Source organism: Phascolarctos cinereus, unplaced genomic scaffold, assembly GCF_003287225.1.
Source record: "Phascolarctos cinereus isolate Bilbo 61053 unplaced genomic scaffold, phaCin_HiC Scaffold_4;HRSCAF=312, whole genome shotgun sequence".
In the NCBI taxonomy this organism is placed as follows: Eukaryota; Metazoa; Chordata; class Mammalia; order Diprotodontia; family Phascolarctidae; genus Phascolarctos; species Phascolarctos cinereus.
The window spans coordinates 267,604,857-267,628,171 of NW_027555847.1; the positions used below are offsets into that span (position 1 = coordinate 267,604,857).

General features: G+C 39.7%; 2 protein-coding genes across 3 annotated transcripts in view; one reads left to right on the plus strand and one right to left on the minus strand.

The window, feature by feature from the left end:
• NCBP1 (nuclear cap binding protein subunit 1) overlaps nucleotides 1–623 on the plus strand; it is a 54,154-nt gene extending 53,531 nt beyond the window's left edge. The window contains exon 23 of the mRNA XM_021004526.2: nucleotides 43–623. Within this exon, the coding sequence (XP_020860185.1) occupies nucleotides 43–180 (138 nt within the window). The 3' untranslated portion in view covers nucleotides 181–623. The remainder of the gene's footprint in view (nucleotides 1–42) is intronic.
• XPA (XPA, DNA damage recognition and repair factor) lies at nucleotides 517–20,347 on the minus strand. Of its 2 annotated transcripts, XM_021004534.2 has the most exons (7): nucleotides 19,955–20,347; nucleotides 16,228–16,338; nucleotides 11,387–11,492; nucleotides 9,329–9,494; nucleotides 5,808–5,925; nucleotides 4,155–4,261; nucleotides 1,461–1,551 (listed from the first exon to the last, which is right to left on the minus strand). In XM_021004534.2, exons 1-6 carry the CDS (start codon nucleotides 20,124–20,126, stop codon nucleotides 4,176–4,178), a joined length of 759 nt encoding a protein of 252 aa, XP_020860193.1. In that variant the 5' UTR covers nucleotides 20,127–20,347; the 3' UTR covers nucleotides 1,461–1,551; nucleotides 4,155–4,175. The 2 variants fall into 2 exon arrangements, with proteins under 2 accessions (XP_020860192.1, XP_020860193.1); XM_021004533.2 differs by lacking the exon at nucleotides 4,155–4,261 and having other exon boundaries at nucleotides 517–1,551; nucleotides 19,955–20,345.
• Nucleotides 20,348–23,315: the final 2,968 nt, after the last annotated feature.

Below are 23,315 nucleotides of genomic sequence, written 5' to 3' on the forward strand. Positions count from 1 at the left end.
TTTCCATCCTTCACTTAATTTCTCCTCTTTTTACTTTTATAGCATCATCAGATAATCCAACAGTACATGGTGACCTTGGAAAACCTTCTCTTTACTGCTGAATTGGACCATCATATTTTGGCTGTATTCCAACAGTTCTGTGCTCTGCAGGCCTGCGGATTTTTTCCTCCTTCGAGTTGAGACTTTAACAAAACATATATTTTTAAATATGTCATTTATTTTGGATCGTTTGAATGAATGTTGGCTTCCTGGTAGCATTTTGTTTACTTCCCTTCTTTCATTTATTAGGGAAAAAGGAAAGGGGAAAAAAGTAAAAATTGGTAAACACCTCTGCTTAAACCTAAAACCCAAATGATTTCCTAAATACAATAATGTGAAGCTGACCATAGGACGTCATATAAATGTGACAGAAATGCAACTTTTTTGTGATCAATTTGATATATTTTCTCTAGTAAGGCACAAGAAAAGTACTTTCACTTGAGGCATGTCAAACACTAGAAAAAAGAACTCATGAAGTAGAAAAGTTGGATTTCTTTTATTTACCAAGCAGCATAGATTTTCATGGTTCCTGGATAATTTGACAAAATATGGTTGAAAAAATAAAATTGAAATATGTTTTTTAACATTAGTCTGTTGTGTATAATTGACACTAAAATCTCTACTTACGAAAAATCTTGTACAACTCCAGAGCAGTTTTCTCACCCAGAAACCTTTCTGTTGTAAGAGTCTTGTCAGTTATTGTTCATAAAATGCATGGCATTGTACAACAGTACTTAAATGCATGTGTTAAAATTAGGTTGTCATTTTAAGGAAGCTTGCCACATACATAGAATAATTCACTTGTACTTCCTTTATTCATTACAGTTTAAGTAATACATGTGAAAAAGTAATGACTACAAAAACATGATCCAAATTATTGTTTTGTTAAGTTTGTTTTCCTGCTAGATATAATCTTAAATGTCACAGAAGACCACTTTCTCAGCACATTGGTTAGCAGTTACATTGCACAGAATTCAGAACTAGGTAAACCATTGGGATGTGTTTTAATTAGACAAGTTTTATGGCAACTCCAAAAGTATAGGCAATACCAAACTTAAATTGATTGAGAATTAAAGAGAATAATGTAGCTGTTTTTCTATAAGACCAGGGCTAAAAGTATAGCAAAAACTACTTATCTTAAGATTTTATGTGTTCACCCCATTGCATGATGAAAGTAAGTTAACTTGCCTTTAACCATAAGTATCCAGTAAATAACTACTCAAATGTAAAAATCAGTGCTTGCTAACAATGAAAACTGAAACCACTTCATGTTAACAATTTTGCATAATTACATGACTTGTCTTTAAAATTCTCTTTATTTAAATATAAAATATTTCAAAATGGTTAAATCTAAAAACTCACATTACATTTTTTCATATGTCAATTGGTGGCCACAAATTGTACAAGTCTTCTGATACATGTCATCTTCAATGTTTTCTTCTGGCCCATACTCATGTTGGTGAATAGCTGTTTCTTTTTTCCATACACTGCTTCTTACAGCTCTGCGTAATTCTAAGATACCAAAACATCAAAAGAATAACTGCAGATGCCAATTTATACTTATGTTTAAATAATCTTACTAATTGAAACCGCTGAGCTGTATAAAGGTAATACACATTTGAAGCAGCTGTTAATGAGAATACTCTACTGCCCTTCAATGAGAAGGGATAAAGTTAGGGTCTGAAATGTAAAATAGCATGAGAACAAGACAAGATAAAAATGGTCTCTGTTGGGGTGGGTGTCCACTGATGGATTCACAATTATAAAATGTCAACACTAGCAGGGACCTTAGCAATTATCTAATCTTAAAACTCATTTTATAAAAGTTTTTGGTAATGAGTACTTAGTATGTCTAGAAAGAAATGAAAGTGTGGTCTTCTGAATGTAGGAGCAGCTGTGGAGTCAAGACAACCTAAGTTCAAGTTTGGCCTCAGAGACTAGCTATGTGACTATAGACTTAAACATGAAAAGCATTTTCATTTTTATGACTACATATGGCCCTCACAACAATCATCTGAGGTTAGAAAAAGGTAAGTATTCCCATTTCACAGAAGTGAAGGTGACAACGTTTTAAATGAATCCTCAATAAAAGGGAGTCTGAAGTTGGGTCTCCAGTGGTTTTTCCACTATATCAGGGGTTCAACCTTTATTGTGTCTAGGACCCTTCTGGCAATTTGGTGAAGCTTATGGACTCAATCTCAGAGTAATGTTATTAAATGCATAAAATAAAATACATAGGATTATAAAGGAAACCAATTATACTGAAATAGTTATCAAAAATTTTTTTTTTAAAAAATCACAGACCCCCCCCCAGATTAAAAATGCTTGCACTATATATTGTGTTGCCTGCTACTTATCAGCAATGCATTTTAAGCTTTATCTCTGAACACGATGTGAGACTTGAACCCAGGTTTTCCCAGCTTCAAGACTGGCTCTCTATCCACAAGGCAACTCCATCCAGAGATGTTTCTTCCTACAGAACTCTCTTTTAAAATAGTGTTCTATTCATATGTGTTTTAAAATCCAATCTCTGTGAAAAAGGCATATCTTCAATGGAACCAAGGTCTTATCAACATAGTTTTACTCTGTCCACTGGTGCAGATCCCCCCCCTCCACATTTGATTCTAAGTGATTTTTGTCTGTGTCTTCCCATGAATATTCCAGAAGAGGATAAACTACTTATTTGCCTTGCTAACTGACTGTGCAAGAATGTTAAGCAATGGGGGAGATCATCGATAACTAGCTACATGTTAGTGCCACAGGACGGAAAGCAATGGACTAACTTGCTTTTCAATAACACTGTGAAATAGAACACTACAGAAGAGCAGGGCAAGAATAGTTTTCCAAAGCCTACTGCATCTTGCACCTTGACTCTGCTTACAAAAGGACTGACGATAAAATCTCAACATCAGTAATGTAATTAATGCTTTATTTTAAATATTGTGTTCATTTAAAAAATACATAATTCAAAATTTCACAATGTTTTCAATCAGAAGTTTAATTTTTTTCCCTCATTTTTCCCCTAAGTCTTTACAACTATCTATAAAAATCATGCCTTAGCTATGAAGAAAGTCATTTACTCAAAGAGTTTGGTTTCACCAAGAGAAACCAAAGCATACTTATACAAACCTCGGAAATTCAATATGTAACAAAAAATAGGGACACAAAATTTGGGGAAAATAGCAAAGACTTTTGACAAACAGTCCCCTAGAGTTTAAACTATCGATGAAAGATATTAATTCCAATAAAGGTTCAGAGTAAAAGCTTGCAGGAAAATCATGGTAGGCTAAATAATGATTTGAAATTTTCAGTCATGTCTGACTCTCTGTGACCTATCTAGGGTTTTCTTGGCAAAGAGACTTGGAGTAGTTTGCCATTTCCTGAGGCAAATGGTGAAGTGACTTGCCCAAGGTCACACAGCTTGTAAATGTCTGAGGCCGAATCTGAACTCGGGTCTTCCTGACTCTAGGCCTAGCACTCTATCTCCTGTGCCACCTCGATGCCCAAAACAAAGACTGTTAACAGGTAAACATTTAAAAGGTACTGCTTCCAGAAAGTATTCAACTTAAACCAGAAACTTCGATTTGAATGCAGGCTCTGCCATTTACTAGACATTTTCTCTGACCAATCACATGGCCACTCTGACCATAATTTTCTCATCTAAGCAGAGATGATATATTTGCACTACCTACTTCATAGGGGTTGTGTAGCTCAGTATTCTGTAAAAGGGCTAAACTACTATGTTAGTGTGTTATTATGACCTAGGTGTTTATATTTCCTCAAACCTGGCTCTAAAAACTGTAACTTATTTAGAGTATCCTTTAATGTTTATTAAACATTCATTAAACAATTAAGCAAGATGCTGTTTATGCTGATTTTAAAACTATTCTTGGCTGTTTACTTTTTATTGAAGAAGCACAAAGAAAAGGAAAAAGAAACCTCTAAGGGAAGCCTAACCCAACTAAGAAAACATTGGGCCGCAGCATCCAACATGACAGCCACTGATTCAAATTACAGCAGTAGTTATTTCAGAGAAAAGCAGTCTATGCCCCTTTCTCAACAATATGTATTTCATCACCTTTGTTCATTCAGCTCTAAAATTAATAGATACATACACAGCAAAGCAACTTGATTTCTCATTGCCTGTACTCGGGGTTCACAGCAGGGCCCAATATGGAGAGGAACTTGGAGCAGAGAGCAGAGCAGGGGGAAGAAGGCAAGTCTGCAGTGTGTTTAAAAAAAAACAAACCAGTAAAATGGCCAAGGTCTATAAATACCTCATCATCTAAGGAGTGTAACAGTTTTTCCAATCTCCCTTCTAAATATCCTCCTATGGCTTTTTTATTTTAAAATTTCTTTTACCCTTTATCAACTGTCTTTTGGGATAGGGAAAAGTGAACTGGGAAAAGCAAACAAAGGACAAGTTAATTCAAATCAGACTTCTCTAAACTCTTAAAACCACAGTACTCTGGGAAACCTTTTACTATCTAGGGTTTGGGTTTGGGTTTTAAAATTTACAAAGTGCGTTCCTCATAACGTGAGACAGCTATCCCTATTTTACAAATGAAGTAATTGAGGCTCTGAGGAACAACATGACTTCCCTAAGATCACACAGCTAGTGCCTGAAATGAGATCCAAAGCCAGGTCTCCCAAATCCAAGTCCAGAGCCATATACAAAAAGCCATGCTCCTTTCTCTCACTAGAATATCATTAAAATGTTCTAACAGCTATTTTTTTAAAAACCTCTCTAGGCCTAGATGGTCTTTAAGGTTCCTCCCTGCTCTAGATTTATGAGCATGACCCATCCAAGTCAACTCCAACAAAATTTCTAAATTCTAAAATAAGCAAAATTATTAATTAAATGGTTATCTTTGAATAAGCTTCTATACCTCAGTTTCTTCATTTGTAAGATGAGGGGCTTAGACTAAATGGCTGCTAAGGTTCACTTTAGCTCTAAAATCTTATGCCTACTGCAGTTAGTTTAGAGATAGAATAGTAACTTTGCTTTCCTGGAATACTGTTGGTCTCAGTCAGGAACACAATCTGTAACAACATGGTTCTAATGAAAATCTTAACCTGCTTTTAGATGGTTTCCAAAAACAGAATGTGAAAATATTAGAGACACCCTGTTTTCCAAAGCTAAGGCCCAGCAAGCAAACTGTGCCCTGAGCCTGGCATAACAAGTCCTTTGTGCTCACCCTCTGGCAAAATCACATAATTATTGTATTGCTTTGGCCAGCACCGAGGTTCCTCTGAGCTCAGACGAGCATTTGACAAGTACTTGTGGTTCTGGTCGTGAAGCCCTGCTATGGATCAAACTTGTCTCAGTGTTGCTGTTACCCCTCACTGTCAGGGCTGCAGCTCGCTGCGTGGCCACTGGTATAAGTATTGAGATCTCCCCACACTGCCCTGAGTGCCCCCATGAGGAGCAGGCCCCTGACACGTGTGTCTAGATCCCCTCCTCTTATGCATGTCCTCTCCCTCCCTTTAAAATTAAATTTTGTTTTATTCCTGACTCTCCTGTCTCTAGCCTGCTCTGTTTAGCTCTGGCCACCCACAGTGAGAAGCCAGTTTGATCGGACTGATGAGCAAAAAGCAGCACTACCAACCCATTAGCCCACAGTAAATGCTACTTTAAACCATCTCTCTGTTATTGACAAAGTCATATTCCGATACCTTTTTTTTTTCCTCTTTTAAATAGCAGTTAGAAACCTGGCAAAGCCCTTGAAAAGCTTGAGCCTTTCACAGGCTGAACCCCAGCTACTCACCTTTTACTTTTTTATCAAATTTTTTCTGTTTCATTTTCTCCCGGTTTTCCTGTCGAATTTCCTTTGCTTCTTCTAGGGCTTCTTCACTACCCCAGACTTCAAGAGCCCTCTTCACAACCTGCAGGACACAGAACCAAGGGACTTTTTGCCTATTACAAAGTAAAGTCAACTTTACAAGTAACAGAGATGGGTGTAATGTTCTAGGTCTCTTGCATAAGAAAACTGGGGCTTTTACTGAAATTGAACTAAATGAAAATTATTCAAAATCTTTCCATAAAATAAGCAATGCTGACTTTAAGAATGGCTTTAAAATAATATGGTGCGAAGGAACAGTGCCCTGCATTTGGAACATGGGTTCCAATTCTGGTTATGCTACACTATAGCTGTGTGACTACTGGCAAATCACTTAGCTTTTCTAGGCTGAAGTTTCCTCATCTGTAAAATGAGGGATCTTGGTCCCAGAAGACAGATGATGAAATACACTTCCTTCTTTTGGTGGGATGCTGAGGGCAGTGAACTACCAAAGCAGAATGATATATACATTGCCAAAATGCTACTAATGTCAATCTTATATAACTACTTTTCTTTATTTAGGAGGAGGCAGAGGGCAGTATTTTGGCCAGTGACTAAAGTTAGAAATATAGTCACCCCTTCCACATTGTGGGGATTAGGGGTACAGCACCCCTGCATTCTGGAAAATCCAAGTGAAATTTTTTGGCCCTCCCTACCAGAGAAGTCATCTGAATTATTATGGCATTAAGAGGTAAAATATGTTGATAATATACAATATTACACATACATGTTATGCATTTCTGAGTTTCTAAACTTGTTCTGTGTTGCCTGCTATCCTCATGTCATCTGCAGCTGCTACAAAAGTCTTAAAAAATTCCCACATGATTTCTTATGCTGACCAGTGATATAGCGAACCTGAAGCCATGATGGGGAAAGTCGAAATGTAGAAGGAATAACTGTAAAAAGCTTTAATAAATTATCAGGAAATTAATAAAATCAGGGGAGTGGGATCAATGACCTGTAACAGTCCTTCCAGCTCTAAATATATGCTATGAAGAAAGGCGGGGAGGTGGGAATCGTATGCTACCAACCAGACCGCACTCTGTGCTTACCCCTTGTCTTTATGAAAAAAGCCTTGGGCCATTTAAAGAATCTTTGGATTCTTGGTACAGGACAAGTTAAGAAAAAGCTGATCCATGACAGGGCACACTTGCTGAACATCATTTTCTGTGAGCAACGCAATTTTTTCATACTGCTACGTGGTTTTTCTTTGCACATAAACCTAAAATTCCATTAATTGGAAGGTTTTTCTGGATTAATAATTATCCTCTTTTAAAAAATAAAAATGGATTTATGGTTATCAGTCATCTATACTCATGACTTCATCAGACTATTTTCTTAGCTGAGAATAACTGTAGTTAGGAAACAAAAACTTTGGGTTGGGGATAGGTGTGATGTTCAGACACTGAGAGCAAATAAGAAATTTTAGAACACGGAGCATTTGGGCAGACAGAGCAAGGGTATATTCTAAAGTATTCAATGTACCAAAATTAATCATGATAGCATTATGGGAGCTAGAATAGGCCTGAAAGTGTATGAAAGACACAGTGGGAGAGAGGTGTAGAAATGGAGGTGGAGAGTTATCAAAAACAAATCATCTACTTCAAAATTTGACTTAGGACCAGCTTGTCACCAGAAAAGGGTTGGGGCTATCTTCCTTCTCCCTTCTGCACTAATATGGCACCTTCTTCCTAGGACCTAGAACTCAGGATATTAATATTAAGCACTGGTTTTGAACTCATGTGCTGCATTGTGGTAGGCAACAGAAATCTGTCAGATGAAAATATTTAAAAATATTCTAGAATACAGGTAGGATTGGGATTAGTGACAAATAGGACAAAAGGTTCCTATTCACCTTCCCAGTAAGAAGGCTGAGATTGCCCATAGGTAGTCCAAGAAAGTCTCCTTTGACTCTTCCATGCTCAGTGGAGGAATAAAGCTACCGAATGCCTTTCATTTTCTGAGGATCCTAGTTACTCTGCATCCCCAACTTTTCAGTGCCAAGAAAAAAGTTAACACTTCCCACAAAGATATCAGGAAAGACTGTCAAATGTCTCAATGAAACTAAAATATTTTTAATTTATTCAGTTAATGTTTAAAAAACAAATACCCAACCACCACCATATCACATTGATTCCAAACAGAAATTTCCTTCTGAGTAGATAACAGTAACAGTATATGATAAATAACAAACTTAAAATCTGTGTACAAAAAGTCAGTATCTGTCCATGATATAATAACAGTAAGATCAATATTTATAATGACTCTGCAAAATAAAAACATTACTTCTCAGTTAAAAGAGGAGATTGAACTAATTAATTAGCCCTGCTAAAACTAAAAAGAGATTTATCATCTACTTATACTCAAGCTGCGTTTACTATCTCATGTTGGTGATATGCTTGATGACATCTCTTCTACTTGACTGCATCCCGCTCATTAATTTTCTCTTAAGACTGCTGTATCTCTGGCTGAGTTTTAGTCTGGATAACAGTGACTGCTTAGGGCCCCACCTCCCAGAGGCCTCACAACCACTGCATTATTATATATTCTAATAGCCTTCTTGTGCCAGTTTCAGGCACTCTACTTGATATTTTGCACTTCTGCCAACTATCTATTTCCAAAGACCACAGTGACATCGATTACAGGAGCAGTGAGGCTCTTTCGATTGGGAATTAGAAATTTGGATGAAATGTCTTTTCTAACCCTATAACAATCACATTCACTTCAGCCTTGGTGGACTCCGGCACTCTTATAGCCTTCACTAATCTGTGTATGATGGGACTGTACCATCAGGTGATAACCCTGCTCAAAAGACAGCTATAGGGGCAGAGGACGTCGGGAAGAATTTCATGACAACAGTGCTTGTCTCCAGAGCCAAATCCTCTACCCCCATTCAAAGGGACAGAGTCTAACTGGGTTCTGTTGCTAAAATGCCAGGCTGCCCACTGGGTAAAGAACTCCTCCATCATAAAAAAGTTCAAGGCCATAAAGGTGACAGAATATATCTTACCTAATCTGCTTTGTCAACTAGTCATGGCTTACAAAATTGCCTAAACAATTGTAAACTTGATTCAGCCCCTCTGGGGCCAAGGGACTATCTTTAACACCACTGGTCACCCTTCATTCAACTTGTATCTTTATAGACAACTGATGAGAGGCTCTCTATAGCTGGGACCAAATACTTGATATGTTTGTGCTCTCGATGCCAAACTCCTTAGGATAAAGCCATTCAAATTAAGTGGCAAGGTCCTCTAGCTACTTCTCATTCTAACACTAAGGAAATGGTGTTGAAGATTTTACGCAATATGAACAATCCTCTTTCAGATGACATGTTATTTTTCCTCTAAAAAAATTAAGACAATTTTGTTAAACTTTTATAGGTAGCTGGATCAGTCTAATACAAAACCGAACCATAGAGTACTGATTATATGAATGTAATCTTTCCATACCTGCAGTTTTAAGTAAAGTTTCATGTCACCCCACTGTGAATGATGAGGATTCTTCTTCACAATAAATTTAAGCACTGGTTCTCTCTTTTCTAAATCACAGTCTTTTAAGAGGTACTGTTGTTTTGCTTCTGTTTTGGTTATAAGCTTGTGTTTACCATCAGGATCTCTGAAAAAGATTTGTAAAAGTCTGCTATATCAAACATGGTTCTTAGCCTCACTATTCAAGCAACTACAGCAACAGTCAGCACCCTACAGCAAAGAATAACAAAGATGAGGTAATTCTAAGTGCCACTTACATTATCAGTTCAATTTAAAACATTGAAGCAAAAAATATTTTGCAATTTCCATGTGCTAAGACAATCACAGTACACTGACAAAAGAAGTGCATCATTCAGCTTCTCAAAGCTAGGAGTTGCAGCAAGGACTTTCTGACTGACAAAAGATTCTCATTATGTCAATGTTGTTCAAGACAAAACACCATACCCCCCTAAAATTAAAAAGTAAAAATTGCTAACCACAAAGAAGCAGTTAAATACAAAAGGCCAAAACCTCCACATCAAAGAGTTTAGAATGGGAAGACACCTTAGGAAGGATCTATTCTTTTATTCTGCCTCACAAATGTTTCTACCAAAATGTGATCATTCCAGGGCTAGTCTGTGGCTGCAAGGCCCTGAAAGGAGATACGAGGACTCAGACCAGCCCTCACTAGATTCTGTTTCAGGTTTAAAGAATAACAGTAGCTGGCACGTATATTAGACTTGAAGTCGGCAATGCCCTTCACATGTGTTAAAGCATCTGATCCTCACTACAAGCTTACAAGCAGGATTCTTCCCAGGGCTGTCCACACAGGTGAAGAGGCTGACACTGCCAGAGCTACCTCAGTGTCAGGAGGCTTTGAAGAGAAGTGTGGGAGAAAAGAGTTATCAAGCTGGCCACCAACCTGAAGGTATACAGAGCCACTGTGCTGACCTGATTGTTGTATGCCTGTGAAAGCTGGACAGTATGCCAGCACCATGCCAGGAAAGTGAATCACTTCCATTTGAACTGTCTTAGAAAGATTCTGAAGATCACCTGGCACTGGACACTGAGGTCCTTTATTGAAGGAACTGCCAAGCATTCAAACTCTACTGCAGAGAATACAATGCTGACAGACAGGCCATGCTGCTCAAATGCCAAACACATGCTTGCCTAAAACACTATTTTACAGAGAACTCACACAAAGCAGGTGCTTACATGGAGGTCAGAAGTAATACAAGGACAATCTAAAGGTCTCTCTGAAGAACTCTGGCATCAACTGTGAGACAGGGTAGACACTGGCAGCACCCAGCATGGCGTGACCAAATCACAGAAGATGCCGTGTTCTATGAGCAAAGCAGAGCTGTAGTAGCTCAAAAGAAACATGAGAAGCACATATTTAGAGACATCTCTTTCCCACTGAACCTGACACTGTGACATCATCTTGGTCCTCTTCGATTACGAAGGACAGTAACGAATGAGGTGTTCTCACCCCCATTTTACAGATGAGGAAAGTGAGGCAAACAGAGGTTAACCTCTGTTTAACTTGTAAGGCTTGGCCAGGGTCACAGAGCTAGTTAAGTGTCTGAGGCAAGATTCAAACTAAGGCAAGCCTCACACCAAGAGCACTCTACCCACTGCACCACCTTCTGACACTGCACAAAAAAATCAAAAAAGGGAAAAAAAAATCCCCCTAAAGTGACATTAACTAACTAGCCCTGGGAACAAAACAAAACAAAACAACAGCAACAAAAATTTGTCAGGTGTTAGTTAGGATACATTCATAAATGAAGGTGATGTAAAACCCAAAGGACAGCAGTAAGAATTCAGAATCAACGTTACAGGAAACATATACTTTTAAAAGATTTTCTAAAGAACGTTTATTTAATTATCAGTGAAATTTCCTCATCTGGATTGAAAAACTTTTAATTAGATTTAATGGAAAATTTTAAAATTTCTTTCCTTAAATATTTTTTAAAATAAGATTAAATGCCCATCTGCCTGATAAAATTCTAAGTACGGGAAATGAAATATGATTAGTACCTGCAATTATCACAAGTTGCCAAATCAAAGTGGTTGATGAGGTAAGAATCCATAAACTCTTTCCCACATTCTTCACAAACCGCATAATCGTACTCTAGGACAGGCCCTAAGGAAAGCAATAATAAATCTTTTAGTTAGATTTTCTTTGAATGATCTGTGGTATATATCTATGCATTTTCCAACATTTTCATAGCTTTTTACCATTATGTTTCACATAGTCTGGATATCTTGATAGTATTCTATTTCAGTAAAGTCCCAGAGAATACATATTCCACTTATCTGAATTAAACAATGTAAGAAATTTAGTACAAGTACAAAAAATGTACTTTGATCTGCAAGGAGACCGCCTGCATCAAAACTGTTCTTAACTCTTTAAGGACTGCAAAAAAAATTCAGGTAGTCAGCCTCTCCCTATGTAGTTTTTCTGGTCCTCAGTCCAGCAGTCAAAGCCCTGTCAGCCCTAAGGCATACCAAAGTTTGCAGTCTACTAGTCAGAGACTAGATTACTAGAGACCGGGGTTACCTCTAAGCCGTAAGACAACAGGATAAGACTTAAAATGCCCGACTATAACACCCTCCACCACAACCTCCTGTGATGTATCTCTCCCTTCTCATCCTGACATAAAACCCATCTAATCTATCTTATATCCTGCTCCCTTAGAGCACCACTCCCAGCTAAATTATTTACTCAGATGAGGTAGGAACACAACTGGCAGTGGGACCTCTCTCCTCACCTCAGATAAGGACCCAGACTATCAGCACTTTCCTCTGAACCCTCCTGTCCTCCCACTTCACTATTCCCACTCTCCAAGCCCATCATCTCAAAACTTTGGGGAAATGAATTATACCTTCTCAGGAAAAGACTGCGGATGCCTGCAGAAAGAGAAAATTACAGAAGAGGAGAGGCAGCATGGCATGGTGGATAAACTGAGAACTGGGTAAGAATTCACCTTGGACACTTCCCAGCTATGTAACCAAGAACAAGTCATCTGACTTCAGTTTCCCTGCCTACAGAATGAAGGGGGGGGGGGGAAACAGAGCCTATAAGACTCCTTCTAGCCCTAAATCTATGTCCTTAGGAAGATTCTGGAGCAGGGTGTAGGCATGATCAAGGCAGGGTTTCATGAGGATAGACTAGAAGAAGCCTGGAGACAGAAACCCAAATAGAAGGGATTTGGAACAGTCCAGCCTAAGAATGATAAAGATCTTTGAAAAATGGGAAATGAAAGGGATCAGCAAAAGAAATTTTATCCACCTAGACAGTCAACTTCAGCTATTTTCTAAAGGGTGCAGTGAACTTTATTTTATGACCAATGAAGAAAATGGTTTAAGTGGAATTGGAATTTAGAGACATGAACAGAATCATCTGAGCTCTGCCCAGATTTGTTGAGAAAGGTTAAAAAGCCCTAAAAGGGTTTTTCTATTCTTTCCAAATTGTAGAAAATATCAAAACCTTCCAATATCTCCCCCCCACCCCTAATTATGCATGGGATCCAATGCTGTATTATATACAGTCAAGAACTCTATGGGGAAACACTGTAAACAAAGTTAAAGAGGAATCAATTATGCCCATAGAATAATAAAATCAGAATTGAAAGGGTTATTGGAAGTCATCTAATCCAACTCCCTTTCCAAAGCAGGAAACCCATCCAGTCACCAGATGACCACTGCTTGACCCTAAAACACTGGCCACCTGGGCTCTAGCAATACCACTGACCGGTTCAGCATCCCTGCCAGTGTGAAAAAACTGATTCTACGAACGTAATCCCTCTCACATACACCCCTTCTTTCAACCAAACACTTACTTCAAGGGAGATGACTGAAACTCTATCCTCTGCAAAACTGGAAAGCAGCAGGCAGCAGGGCAGGAAAAGATCCATAAATTTTGGCTCAAATGCTTTAGTGCTGCATGAATTACTAGCAGGGCACTTTACCAGCTTCCTCTGCGATGTGAGCCTGATCCCATCTTTCTTAACAGAAGGTATCCCATATCTATTACCAAAGGATGAGAACACTAGTGATCCCTCCAAATCTAAGTCAAGTAGGTGTTTATTTATGTACTTTATACAAAGCACTCACAACCCGTAGCACAGGGACGGGCGCACATACACACACAGACATTATAAACACAATAAAACAATGGATTAAAGAGCAAAAGAGGTGTGCCAAAATATCCCTGGGATATAAAAAGCTACTTATTATCAATTCAGCAGTTAACGGAAAAAGCTACCTGAAAGCACTGTAACATATACACTGCCTTTGTTGATTACTGCAAAATCTCTAAATTAAGTCCCACATTTGTATCTTATTCATGCACTGCATATATGGACAATAGATTCAACTATACTGAGAAGGCTTAGAGTATTTGATGTCCACACTGAAAACTGTTCTCCAGTTAAACCTTACCTCTAACACAAAATCAATAATAATTTATATAAAATATGGTATTTTTCAGGAAGGCAGCTTAAGCCAATTATAGTTCTGCTTGGCCTTAAATTCATTATGATATTTACTAAATAAAACTAAATATGGTTTCCATATTAAAAGAATTGAACCAAAACATTTTATTAACTTCCCAATGTATATGGATGACATTGAGCTTTTGGTTCTACCAACAAATATACTAAACAGCTCCTTCAATTTGTAGAATACAGTACACCATGGAAAAAATAGAGACTGAAGGCTTCAAGCTTGAATTCAGAGGTTACACACTGAACCAATGCATGAGGGCAACACTTCGGCTTCCTCCAGGGAAATCACACTGAACATAAAGATGCCAAGAAGGAGGCCATAGCTGAATACATAAAAATATTTACAGGTATTCTGAAATCAAAGTTGAATGGGAAAAACACATTTAAATTGATTAACAGCTACACCAATACGAGTCTCAGTGTATACTTTTGAAACTGTAAAATAGACTATACAACGGTTCTGGAAAGTAACTCTCATATAAAACCCATACAATATTAACAAAACATAAGGTCCATCACCTAAAGGCAGCCATAGCAATATTAACACTTCCATACCAAAAAAAGGAGGACTGGTGGACATTCTTAAGACAAATGACAAACAGGTTAAATTAGGCCTACAGAAATATTTCTGAAATAAGGATATAATATCACTTCACTGAGCAATAGTAAAAACTGATATTATGTATCCACCACTGAATTTGTCAGACGAAACCTATGAAAGTGATTTAGATGTAAGAATGTAATCAAACCCTCTATAGGCAATGGCCATGAGAAACTTGGCAACATTCACATGACCAGAGGCAGCGGTATGTTGACAAAGCAGTGTCTAACCCATGTATGAATGTCACGTGGACATTTTTTGATGGGAATAAAGATGATTATTGCCACCAAAAACCAACAAAGGGGCCCTCATACCAATCAATGTAGACAATGTAAGGAAAAGGTAGAAAGAACGTAACACATCAATGCAGGTTGTAGAAATTTAGAACCTACCAAACATCTAGTGAGACATAATCTGGTAGTCAGAATTATTTATCAGCAGTTCACTATTTTCATGAACTAACAGGTGACAAATCCTTGAACCAGAAATACAGAACTCAAAAGATCCTGGAAAACTCAACCAATAAACCATTATCACCCACTGAACTGTGACCCACAATTGTCTGGACATAAAACTGATTTATAAGAACTAAGAACAGTTTTTATTGTCGCCATTCCAAATTTTCAATCTCCAAGCTACGTGGAACAAAAAAAGCTTTCAAAGTATGGAGACTGGGCCAAGGAGACCAAAATTCTGCAGGAACAGGACAAGGCACTGTGTTTTCCTCTTTGTTACTGGATTTGTACCAAGAATGCTTTAATGAGGGGATAGGAGGAGGAAGAAGAGAAGGGATACAAAGAAAAGAAGGACCGAGGGGAAGTCACTAGGATCCTGAATGGATTTATGAATAACAAGTCACGCCAAGCTAACCACATTTCCTTTGCCTGACTGTTAATCAAATGATTAGTTAAATGATGTGTATTTGGATTTTAGCAAGAAATCTTACAATTCTCTTAATATCTTTGTGGATGAGATGGAACAATATGGACTAGAAGATAGTATAATTAGATGGCATTGTGTTTTTCTTGGAGCAGTTACTGATACAGAAGCAAGGGTAATCTGTTACTCTGGCAACTAAGAAAACTAGTGAAATGCCACTGGCGCTCACCAGACTTGCATTAAAAGGGGAATCCATTTTGGGGGCCCTTTCCTCCAAGACTTAATCTGATACAGACATGAATGATAATTAGCAATGGTCCTCATCTTCAGTTCTTCTAAGGCCTTGGTTTGCTATAAAAAATACTCTTCTATAAACCCCACTTGGATACGTTAGGATTATGTATGAGCTTTTTCTTTTCCCAGTATCACTGCTGATTTACTAAAAAAAAATCACACATTTAGAGAGGAATTTACCACTAAATGTTAAGAAATAAAGTGGCCAGGAGAAATAGATCACTTCCCCTTTTTCCTTATCAGAAAAATCCAATGTACCTAGCAATAAATTCAGATAGCCTCTGAGGTCCATCTGTCATTTGGAAAAGGAATTAGATTTATTCTGTGCAGTCCTAAAATGTGAATATAAAACCAGTGAGAGAAAGATGCAATATGAAGAACTTCACAATGACAAGAGATGTCAAAAAAATGCAATGGGTTGCCTCATGGGGCACACACATTCCCACCATTACAGGTATTTAGATAGAGGCAGGACAACTTTGTTGAGGCTGTCACAGGAGGGATTCATACTTTGGAGAGGAGCTGTACTAGATTACCTCTGAAGTTCCTTCTAACTCTGTTAAATCTATGATTCTGGGACATCTATCAGATTTTACCTGGTTTATGTACAACTTTGTCAATTTTGTGCTCCTCTTCTTCTTCTTCTTCTAAAAAGAAGCCTCCTCCCGTGTCAATTATTTTTGGTGCTGATTTCACATTAGTAATGCCTGAAAAAAGAAAATAAGATGTTAGTGTAGTTAAACTGCTAAGTAAACTTACAGACTGGCTTTCAACCAGACTGAACCAGCCTTTAACCTGTGGGTGGCTAGAGCTGAACAGAGCAGGCTAAAGACAGGAGGGTCAGGAATCAAAGAGAAGTTTAATTTCAAAGTGAGGAAAAGGGCTTGCAAGGAAGGACACATATGCCAGGGCCTCCCCCCCCCCAGTGGGGGTCCCCAAAGGCAGTGTGGGGAGATCTCAAAATTCATACCAAGCTACACAGAGAGGTGCAGCCCTGACAATGATGGGTAACAGCAATGAGACAACTTTGATCCACAGCAGGACTTCACGACCAGACCACGGCTAACTTGTCCAATGCTTGTCTGAGCCCAAAGAACACCCGATGCTGGTCAAAGCAATACAATAATTATGTGATTTTGCCAGAGGGGTGAGATCATCCAGAGGATGAGCACAAAGGATTGTTGTCATGCCAAGCTCTGGACACAGCTTGCTTGCTGGGCCTTAGCTTTGGAAAACAGGGTGTCTCCTAGTATCCAACACTGGCTTATAACAAAGTTACTCCAAATCTAAATTGAAGGACTTCATTTTAAAAGCCTCTTCCAACAGCTGGTTTCTATACTATAACATCAGACACTGCCTCGCTATATGACCTTGGCAAGTTGCTGGGCTTTAGTTTCTTCATCTATAAAATAATGGGATTAAGACTAGATGAGAGTCCCTTGGCCAGCAGGGAGATCAAATCAATCAATACTTAAAGAAATTAATTCAGGCTATTTACTGAAAGGTCAGATACTGAAGCTTAAATACTTTGGCTATATAAGAAGACTGGACTCATTGGGAAAGACCTTGATGTTGGGGAAAGACTTAAGGCAAAAGGAAAAGGGTATGGCAGAGGTTGAGATGGACAAACAATACCACGGAAACAACAAACATGAACTTTGACAGACTGTGAGAGATAGTGGAGGGCAGAAGGTCCTGGTATGCTATGATCCACGCAGTCACGAAGAGTCCAACATGACTAACAACAGGACTAGATGAGCTCTGTGGTCCCTCCTAACTCTAAAGTTCTAATCTAATCAAATCAGCATTAAGGGTTATATTTTGAAAGAATCTTTAATTCTATTTTTTCCATGATTTCTTATTATGAAGTGGGGGGGGGGAAAGAAGAAAGAAAGTAGATGAATACTCTGAGGTTTGGGTGCTGCTTCTTCATTCTCTCTTTCAACAAACACCAATTTGATGTTATTCAGTCTTTTTTCAGTCACGTCCAACTGTTCATGACCCTATCTGGGGATTTCTTGACAAAGATACTAGGCACTATGCATAAGTAGGACTAACAGTTGTCTTAGCTATGAATCTATTTCGACATTTTGTCTCATTTGTTTATCTGTTATTTGGAGTCAGAGGACCCGGGTCTGAATTCTGAATCTACCACTTATTACCTGTGTGTGGCCTTAGACAAGTCAATTCCCTTCTCTGAGGCTCAGTTTCTTCATATGTAAAATGAGTGTTGGATTAGAGGATCCAAGTTTCCTTCCATTTCAAAATCTGTGTGCCTACTCTTTATCTGTACCAGGTTACAAAAGTACCACGAAAAGCACATGATGTTCTAAACTTCCTCCCACCCACTGGGAATGTGTCCCATTGTTCACTCGCCATGTGGCTTTCAGGCAATGCATTTAATCTTTTGAACCCCATTTTTATCATCTTTAAAATGTGAGAAATATATGCCCTGTCAACCTCACAGAATTCTTATGAAGTTTAAATGGAAAGTGAACTTGAAAATACATAGAACATTAAAGCTGAAAGAGACTTTGAAACCTAGTCTAATCACTTCGTTTGAGAGATGAAGAAACGGGCCAAGAAGTCATTCTCAGCAGACTGGACACAGAACTAGGACCATGCTCTAACAATCACTTAAATAACCTCTAAGGTCCTTTTCCCTCCCAAGTCCTATCATCTTGTGATTTTTCTCCAAGGATCTGTGATTCCCTCACCATGGGCACTCTCACCACTGGCAAAGGTCACCACCCTTCTACAGTTCAATAGTCCGAGTTACTTTGGTCAAAATTCATTATCATACTCTGTCCAATCTGGCAATGAGCCCCTTCCAATTTCTTTAGGCCTGTCCACAAACAACTGACATTCAGTAGTCAGTCTATACTCAAAAACATTTCCACAGCCTTCAAGAACAAAGGTATCCCTCCATGCCATGGTAGGACACACCAGTAGAACTACTTTGATAGATTAAAAAAAACCAACTTCCACTAAAGAGATGAATCTTTATAAGGTAACATATAGTCAGTGTCAGATGTGGTTAAACAAATAAGTAAATAAATAAAGCCCACGTATGTAGATTTTACAGAAAGGAAAATCCTTAAGGGAAAGCTTTGTAAGTTTACCTTTGTAAGATACTGCTAGGTTCATATTTTCAAAACACTATACTATTTTTTCTTAAAGAGAGTCATTCGTCTATAAACATTACAGAAGAAGCAGAATGTCTTGGGAGGGTCTGCATTTCAAGAAAAGTAACCTTTTAACAAAAGTTTATGAATGAATAAACTTTGTCTAAACAAGGCCTGATTTTTTCCTTAGAAAAAATGATACCACCATATAACCACCACTACTATGTCAGCTTACATTCCAGTAACACTTTTTTAAGATTTATAAAATTCTTTACTTACATCTAAGAGTTGTTTTTTTTTACTTCACTCAAAATCTGAGAGAGGTTGTCAGTGTAAAAACTATACTATTACTTCCATAATAAACTTAGAAAATTGGGACTAGGGGCAGCTAGGTGGCGCAGTGGATAGAGCACTGGCCCTGAAATCACGAGGACCTCAGTTCAAATCTAGCCTCAGACCAAACACTTGACACTTACTAGCTGTGTGACCCTGGGCAAATCACTTGACCCCAAATGCCTAAAAAAAACACCACACAAAGAAAATAGGGACTAGACTTGGGATTTCATCATGAGGGGAAACACCTGGTGAGCAGCCTTCCTCTACTAATAAGGGTCAGCAAGTCCTTTGCAACTTAAGATCTTAGAAGACAGAGAGGTTAAGGGGTTTTCCCTGGATCACAGGAGGAGTGTGTGTCAGAGACAGAACTTGAACCCAAGTCTTCCTAGCTTTGAGGCCAGTTCTCCATCGACTTTGCTTGGCAGAGTGCCTAACACACAGTAGGCGCTTAATAAATGTTGATTGGCCCGCTTCTCCGAATAATACAGAGGAAATCTAAGACTCAAGGGTTAGTTAAGTAATTTAGGACCCAATAAATTCCCAGCTTGATCCTACCTCCTCATCTGACAAAAGAGGAAAGTGCTAAGCTGTCCAATCCCAGGTCCTCCGACTCTCAATGCCCTGCCTCCCCTCCCCTCCCAGTCATACACAGGGTCAGGATTCAAACCCTCCTTGACTGGGGTGGTTGTGTCAGGTCTACCACAATAATAACCAAAGGAGGAGGAAAAGAGGAAGAGGAAAGAAGGCATGCGTGTGGCGAGCTGGGAAGCTGTTCCGACCGCGGCTTGGCCAGAGCGGCTCAGACAAGGCTCAGCTGTCACCGGGTGTAGATGGGGGCGGGGCCACCCGGCTGCGCGCGCACCTGCTCCTCCTGCGCTCCCCAACGCTGCCCCCACCGCCGGGTACGGCCTGGCCGCCAGCCGGGCCTGGCGCAGCATCAGCGCTCGCTGCCGATTTCGCTCGATCTTCGCCCGCACCGCCGCGGGGAACTCAGCCAGCTCCCTGGACTCCCCTGGTCCCACCTCCGCCTCCATGGCCTCCTCAGACAGGCACTCGGTTTCACGGTCCGGGGACCGCGCACTTCAGCCCTCACGGGCCCCAGCTTGAAAAATGAATGTCGCCGTCTTTCAAAGCCGGCCTCCAGATCCCCCTCCCCAAACCTTTGCTGAGAAGATGCAAATTGGCTCAAGGGGGAGAGAGAGGGAATGGCGCAACGGACCTACTGCGCCTGCGTTCCCGGGGATGGGGCGGGGAGTACAGTGAGCCTACTGCGCATGTCACATGTGACGAAATACGGGGAGCGTAGTGCGCTTGCGCACATGCTGTTGCTGTTTGTCGTTCGTTTTGGAAAAAGACCATGATGTCATGGAGGTGATGCTATGACATGCAAGTGAATTGGATCTAAGCGAGGGAGGGCTGTGCAAAGTCACCAGCCTCACTCTCTCCTCCGGAGCCATCAGTGTCCAGTGGGCAGATACACATCAGGACGACTGGAGATGGCCCCCTGCGCCCATGCAATGTGGGCTGGGGAACCTTAAGTGGCCAGCGTGGGGGAGGGAAGCGAAGTGACCCGTGCACATTTCCAGTAGGTGGGTGGGGGAGAGGTACAGAGGTTCAGTGCGCCTGCGCTCCTGGAGGGGGCGGGGAGCCGGCCACAGCTCCGTGAGCCTCTAGCGCCAGCTTTCACTCTCTGCCCTCATCCTTCCTAAGGGGTTGGGCTGGAAGAAAATGCAAAAAGGCGAGAATTAAAATAACAATAACAAGTTTTTCATTTTAACACATATATTCCTCTCCATCTCCCTTATCCACATTCTTGTGCCAAAAAATAAAAGGGAAGGGGCTGGGGAGCTGTTGAGCAAAACTAACGGACGCATTAGAGTCTGGCAGTAAGTAGTGTTTCACACCTCCGGTTTTCCCCTTCAACAAAAAAGAGATCGCAGACTTAGAGCTGGAAGGAACCTAAATCGATCACCTAGCGATGATGGAACTGAGCCCAAGGCCACACAGATTTAAAAGGGCGAATCTGGGATTTGATCCCAAGTCTTCTGGCAAGAAATTGTCTTTTCTGTTGCTCCTGGGGCCCTCTCCGAGGGAGGTACAATTTATCACTTATCCTCTCGGGCCAAAAACTTGGTCATTATAATCATATGGCCAACAATTTTATTTTTGTTCTTCCCATTGACATCGTTGCAGTTATTGTGTATATTCTTTTCCTAGTTCTTCATCAGTTCATATAAATCTCCCCACACTTCTTTGATTTGGAAGTTTTTAAAACTTTGATTTCCTAAATAAAATGATACCTAACAATTGTTATTAATAAGCACGTTAATCAGTACAATACTTAGCACATAACAAGTGCCTATTCATTCAAAAAAGCAAAAGTTTAAAGTACAGTAGACAATCTCAAGTTGTCCCGCAATAATCATCCCACAAAGTCTCTTCAAACTATGAAATCAAGTATGAGCAATTCTCCTCATGGAGAGTTTCAAACTTAACTCTTTAATGCTGATGTAGGTTAAAACATGTCTATGCCTTCCCTCAAATGTTACCTGTTGTAAGAGGCCTTTCCTGATGTCCTGAGTTATTTGTGCTTCCCCCAGCTATGATGGGGATATATTTTATGTACACGGTTTTTGCTTTACAGTAAATTTGCAAATTCCACTCCTTGGCGGGCTGACCATCAACCTTAACTTTGGCTCCCGATTCCAGCTGGCTGCAGGGAATCCACTTGCCAACAGTCCTGTTTTGGGGGTGGGTGGTGGGGTGGTGGGTGGCCAGCCATTGAAGCAGCTGGTCAGAGAGGGGGATTAGGTTAACATAGAACCCTTCAAGGGAAGGGAGAGGTATTCAGGACCCTCCACATATGTTAATTTAAGGAATTCAGATTTTAGGAGTATATAGTGGGGAAATACTACAAGTCTTAAGCAAAGCCAGAGGTAAGAAATTGCTTTTCTTCTGGTATTTGGTTCTTCTTCTAGCTAACAGTGCCTACTTGTTGACTCATGGTAGCCCACATTCTGATAGTGATTCTAGCTCAAGACAGGATGTCCCTATCTTGAAGCCCAAAGGATCACTCCTCCTTTAGCAACTTTGGGCTCAGGAGTATCAGGGTCCATTATGGCTGCTTGTACTCCAAACCTGCTATCAAAACTCTTTACAAAGTTTCTGACTTTTTGTGATTAGATTCTTTGACTTGTACCCCTAACCCTCTTTGTTCCTTAGCTCTCCAGGCTAGGTCTTAGCCAAGTTTCTAAAGCTGACCTCTTGCTTACCTGCAATTCTGTTTTCTTTCGTACTTTTGCCAATTTCTTTGGACATGATCACTGGCCAGGCTGACTTAATTACCTACTAGTTTAAGTCCTGGTCCTTGTCCGCCAGAGACTTGTCCTATTCTGGTACTATCCCAAGTCTCAGTGCATTTTAGGAAAGTCAATCTAGTGATGATGAGCTGTTTGGATTGGTGGCATGGGCACTAAAATAGGTGGATCAGTTTAATAGTTGTTTAATTATTCTCATGTGTGAGGTGATAAAGTGATAAATATAATGCCCATGTGAATGCAAAGGAATTGATAAATGTGAAAAGCGTTATGATAGAAAATTAGGCAGGACTTAATGATTAATTGGATATAGAAAACAAGGAAGGTGGTGGTGTAAAAGATGATTTACTAAGTTGTAAATTTAGGCCTATGTGATTAGGAAAATGGTGATATCAGGAACAAATAAGGAAGTCAAGAAGGAGAGGAGACTTGAGAGGAAAACACTGATTTTAGACTTGTTGACTTTAAAATGATGGTGGTGAGGTGGTATAGATACTGAGAAAAGGCATTATGGGATTTAGATGGGATGGGGCCTCAGAAAATCATCTAACATCCAACCTACTCTTGTAGTCTGCCTATTATCTGCTGCTAAAATCCCTGGCTCTACTCACCCAGACTCACAGATCTACTCAGCCCAGATTTCTTCCAATTACCCATAATTAGGGTCTTCTTGGATCACCTTACACTTGTCTGGGATGGAAGTGACTGTAGTCAAGATAAATTATGAAGAACAAACCAAGAAGCTGCTAGAATTAATGAAAAGTTGAGACAAAAACTCAGACTCCTACTTTACCCTGAGGCCTTTACGCAAGACCTGGACATCTCACCCTCGATTATGGTACTCAGGCCCTGGTACTGATAATGAGGACCTTCCAGAAGACTAGCCCTGTAAGCCCCATTCTTTCT

Bases quoted from the DNA above. Each gene is read 5' to 3' on its own strand.
- XPA (XM_021004533.2), bottom strand. From the start codon at position 20,126: ATGGAGGCGGAGGTGGGACCAGGGGAGTCCAGGGAGCTGGCTGAGTTC. The intron at 11,493-16,227 runs GTAAAATCTGAT...TGCTTTCCTTAG, and splicing joins CAAAGTTGTACATAAACCAG to GGCCTGTCCTAGAGTACGAT. The intron at 5,926-9,328 runs GTATGGAAAGAT...TGTGTCCTGCAG, and splicing joins AACTTTACTTAAAACTGCAG to GTTGTGAAGAGGGCTCTTGA.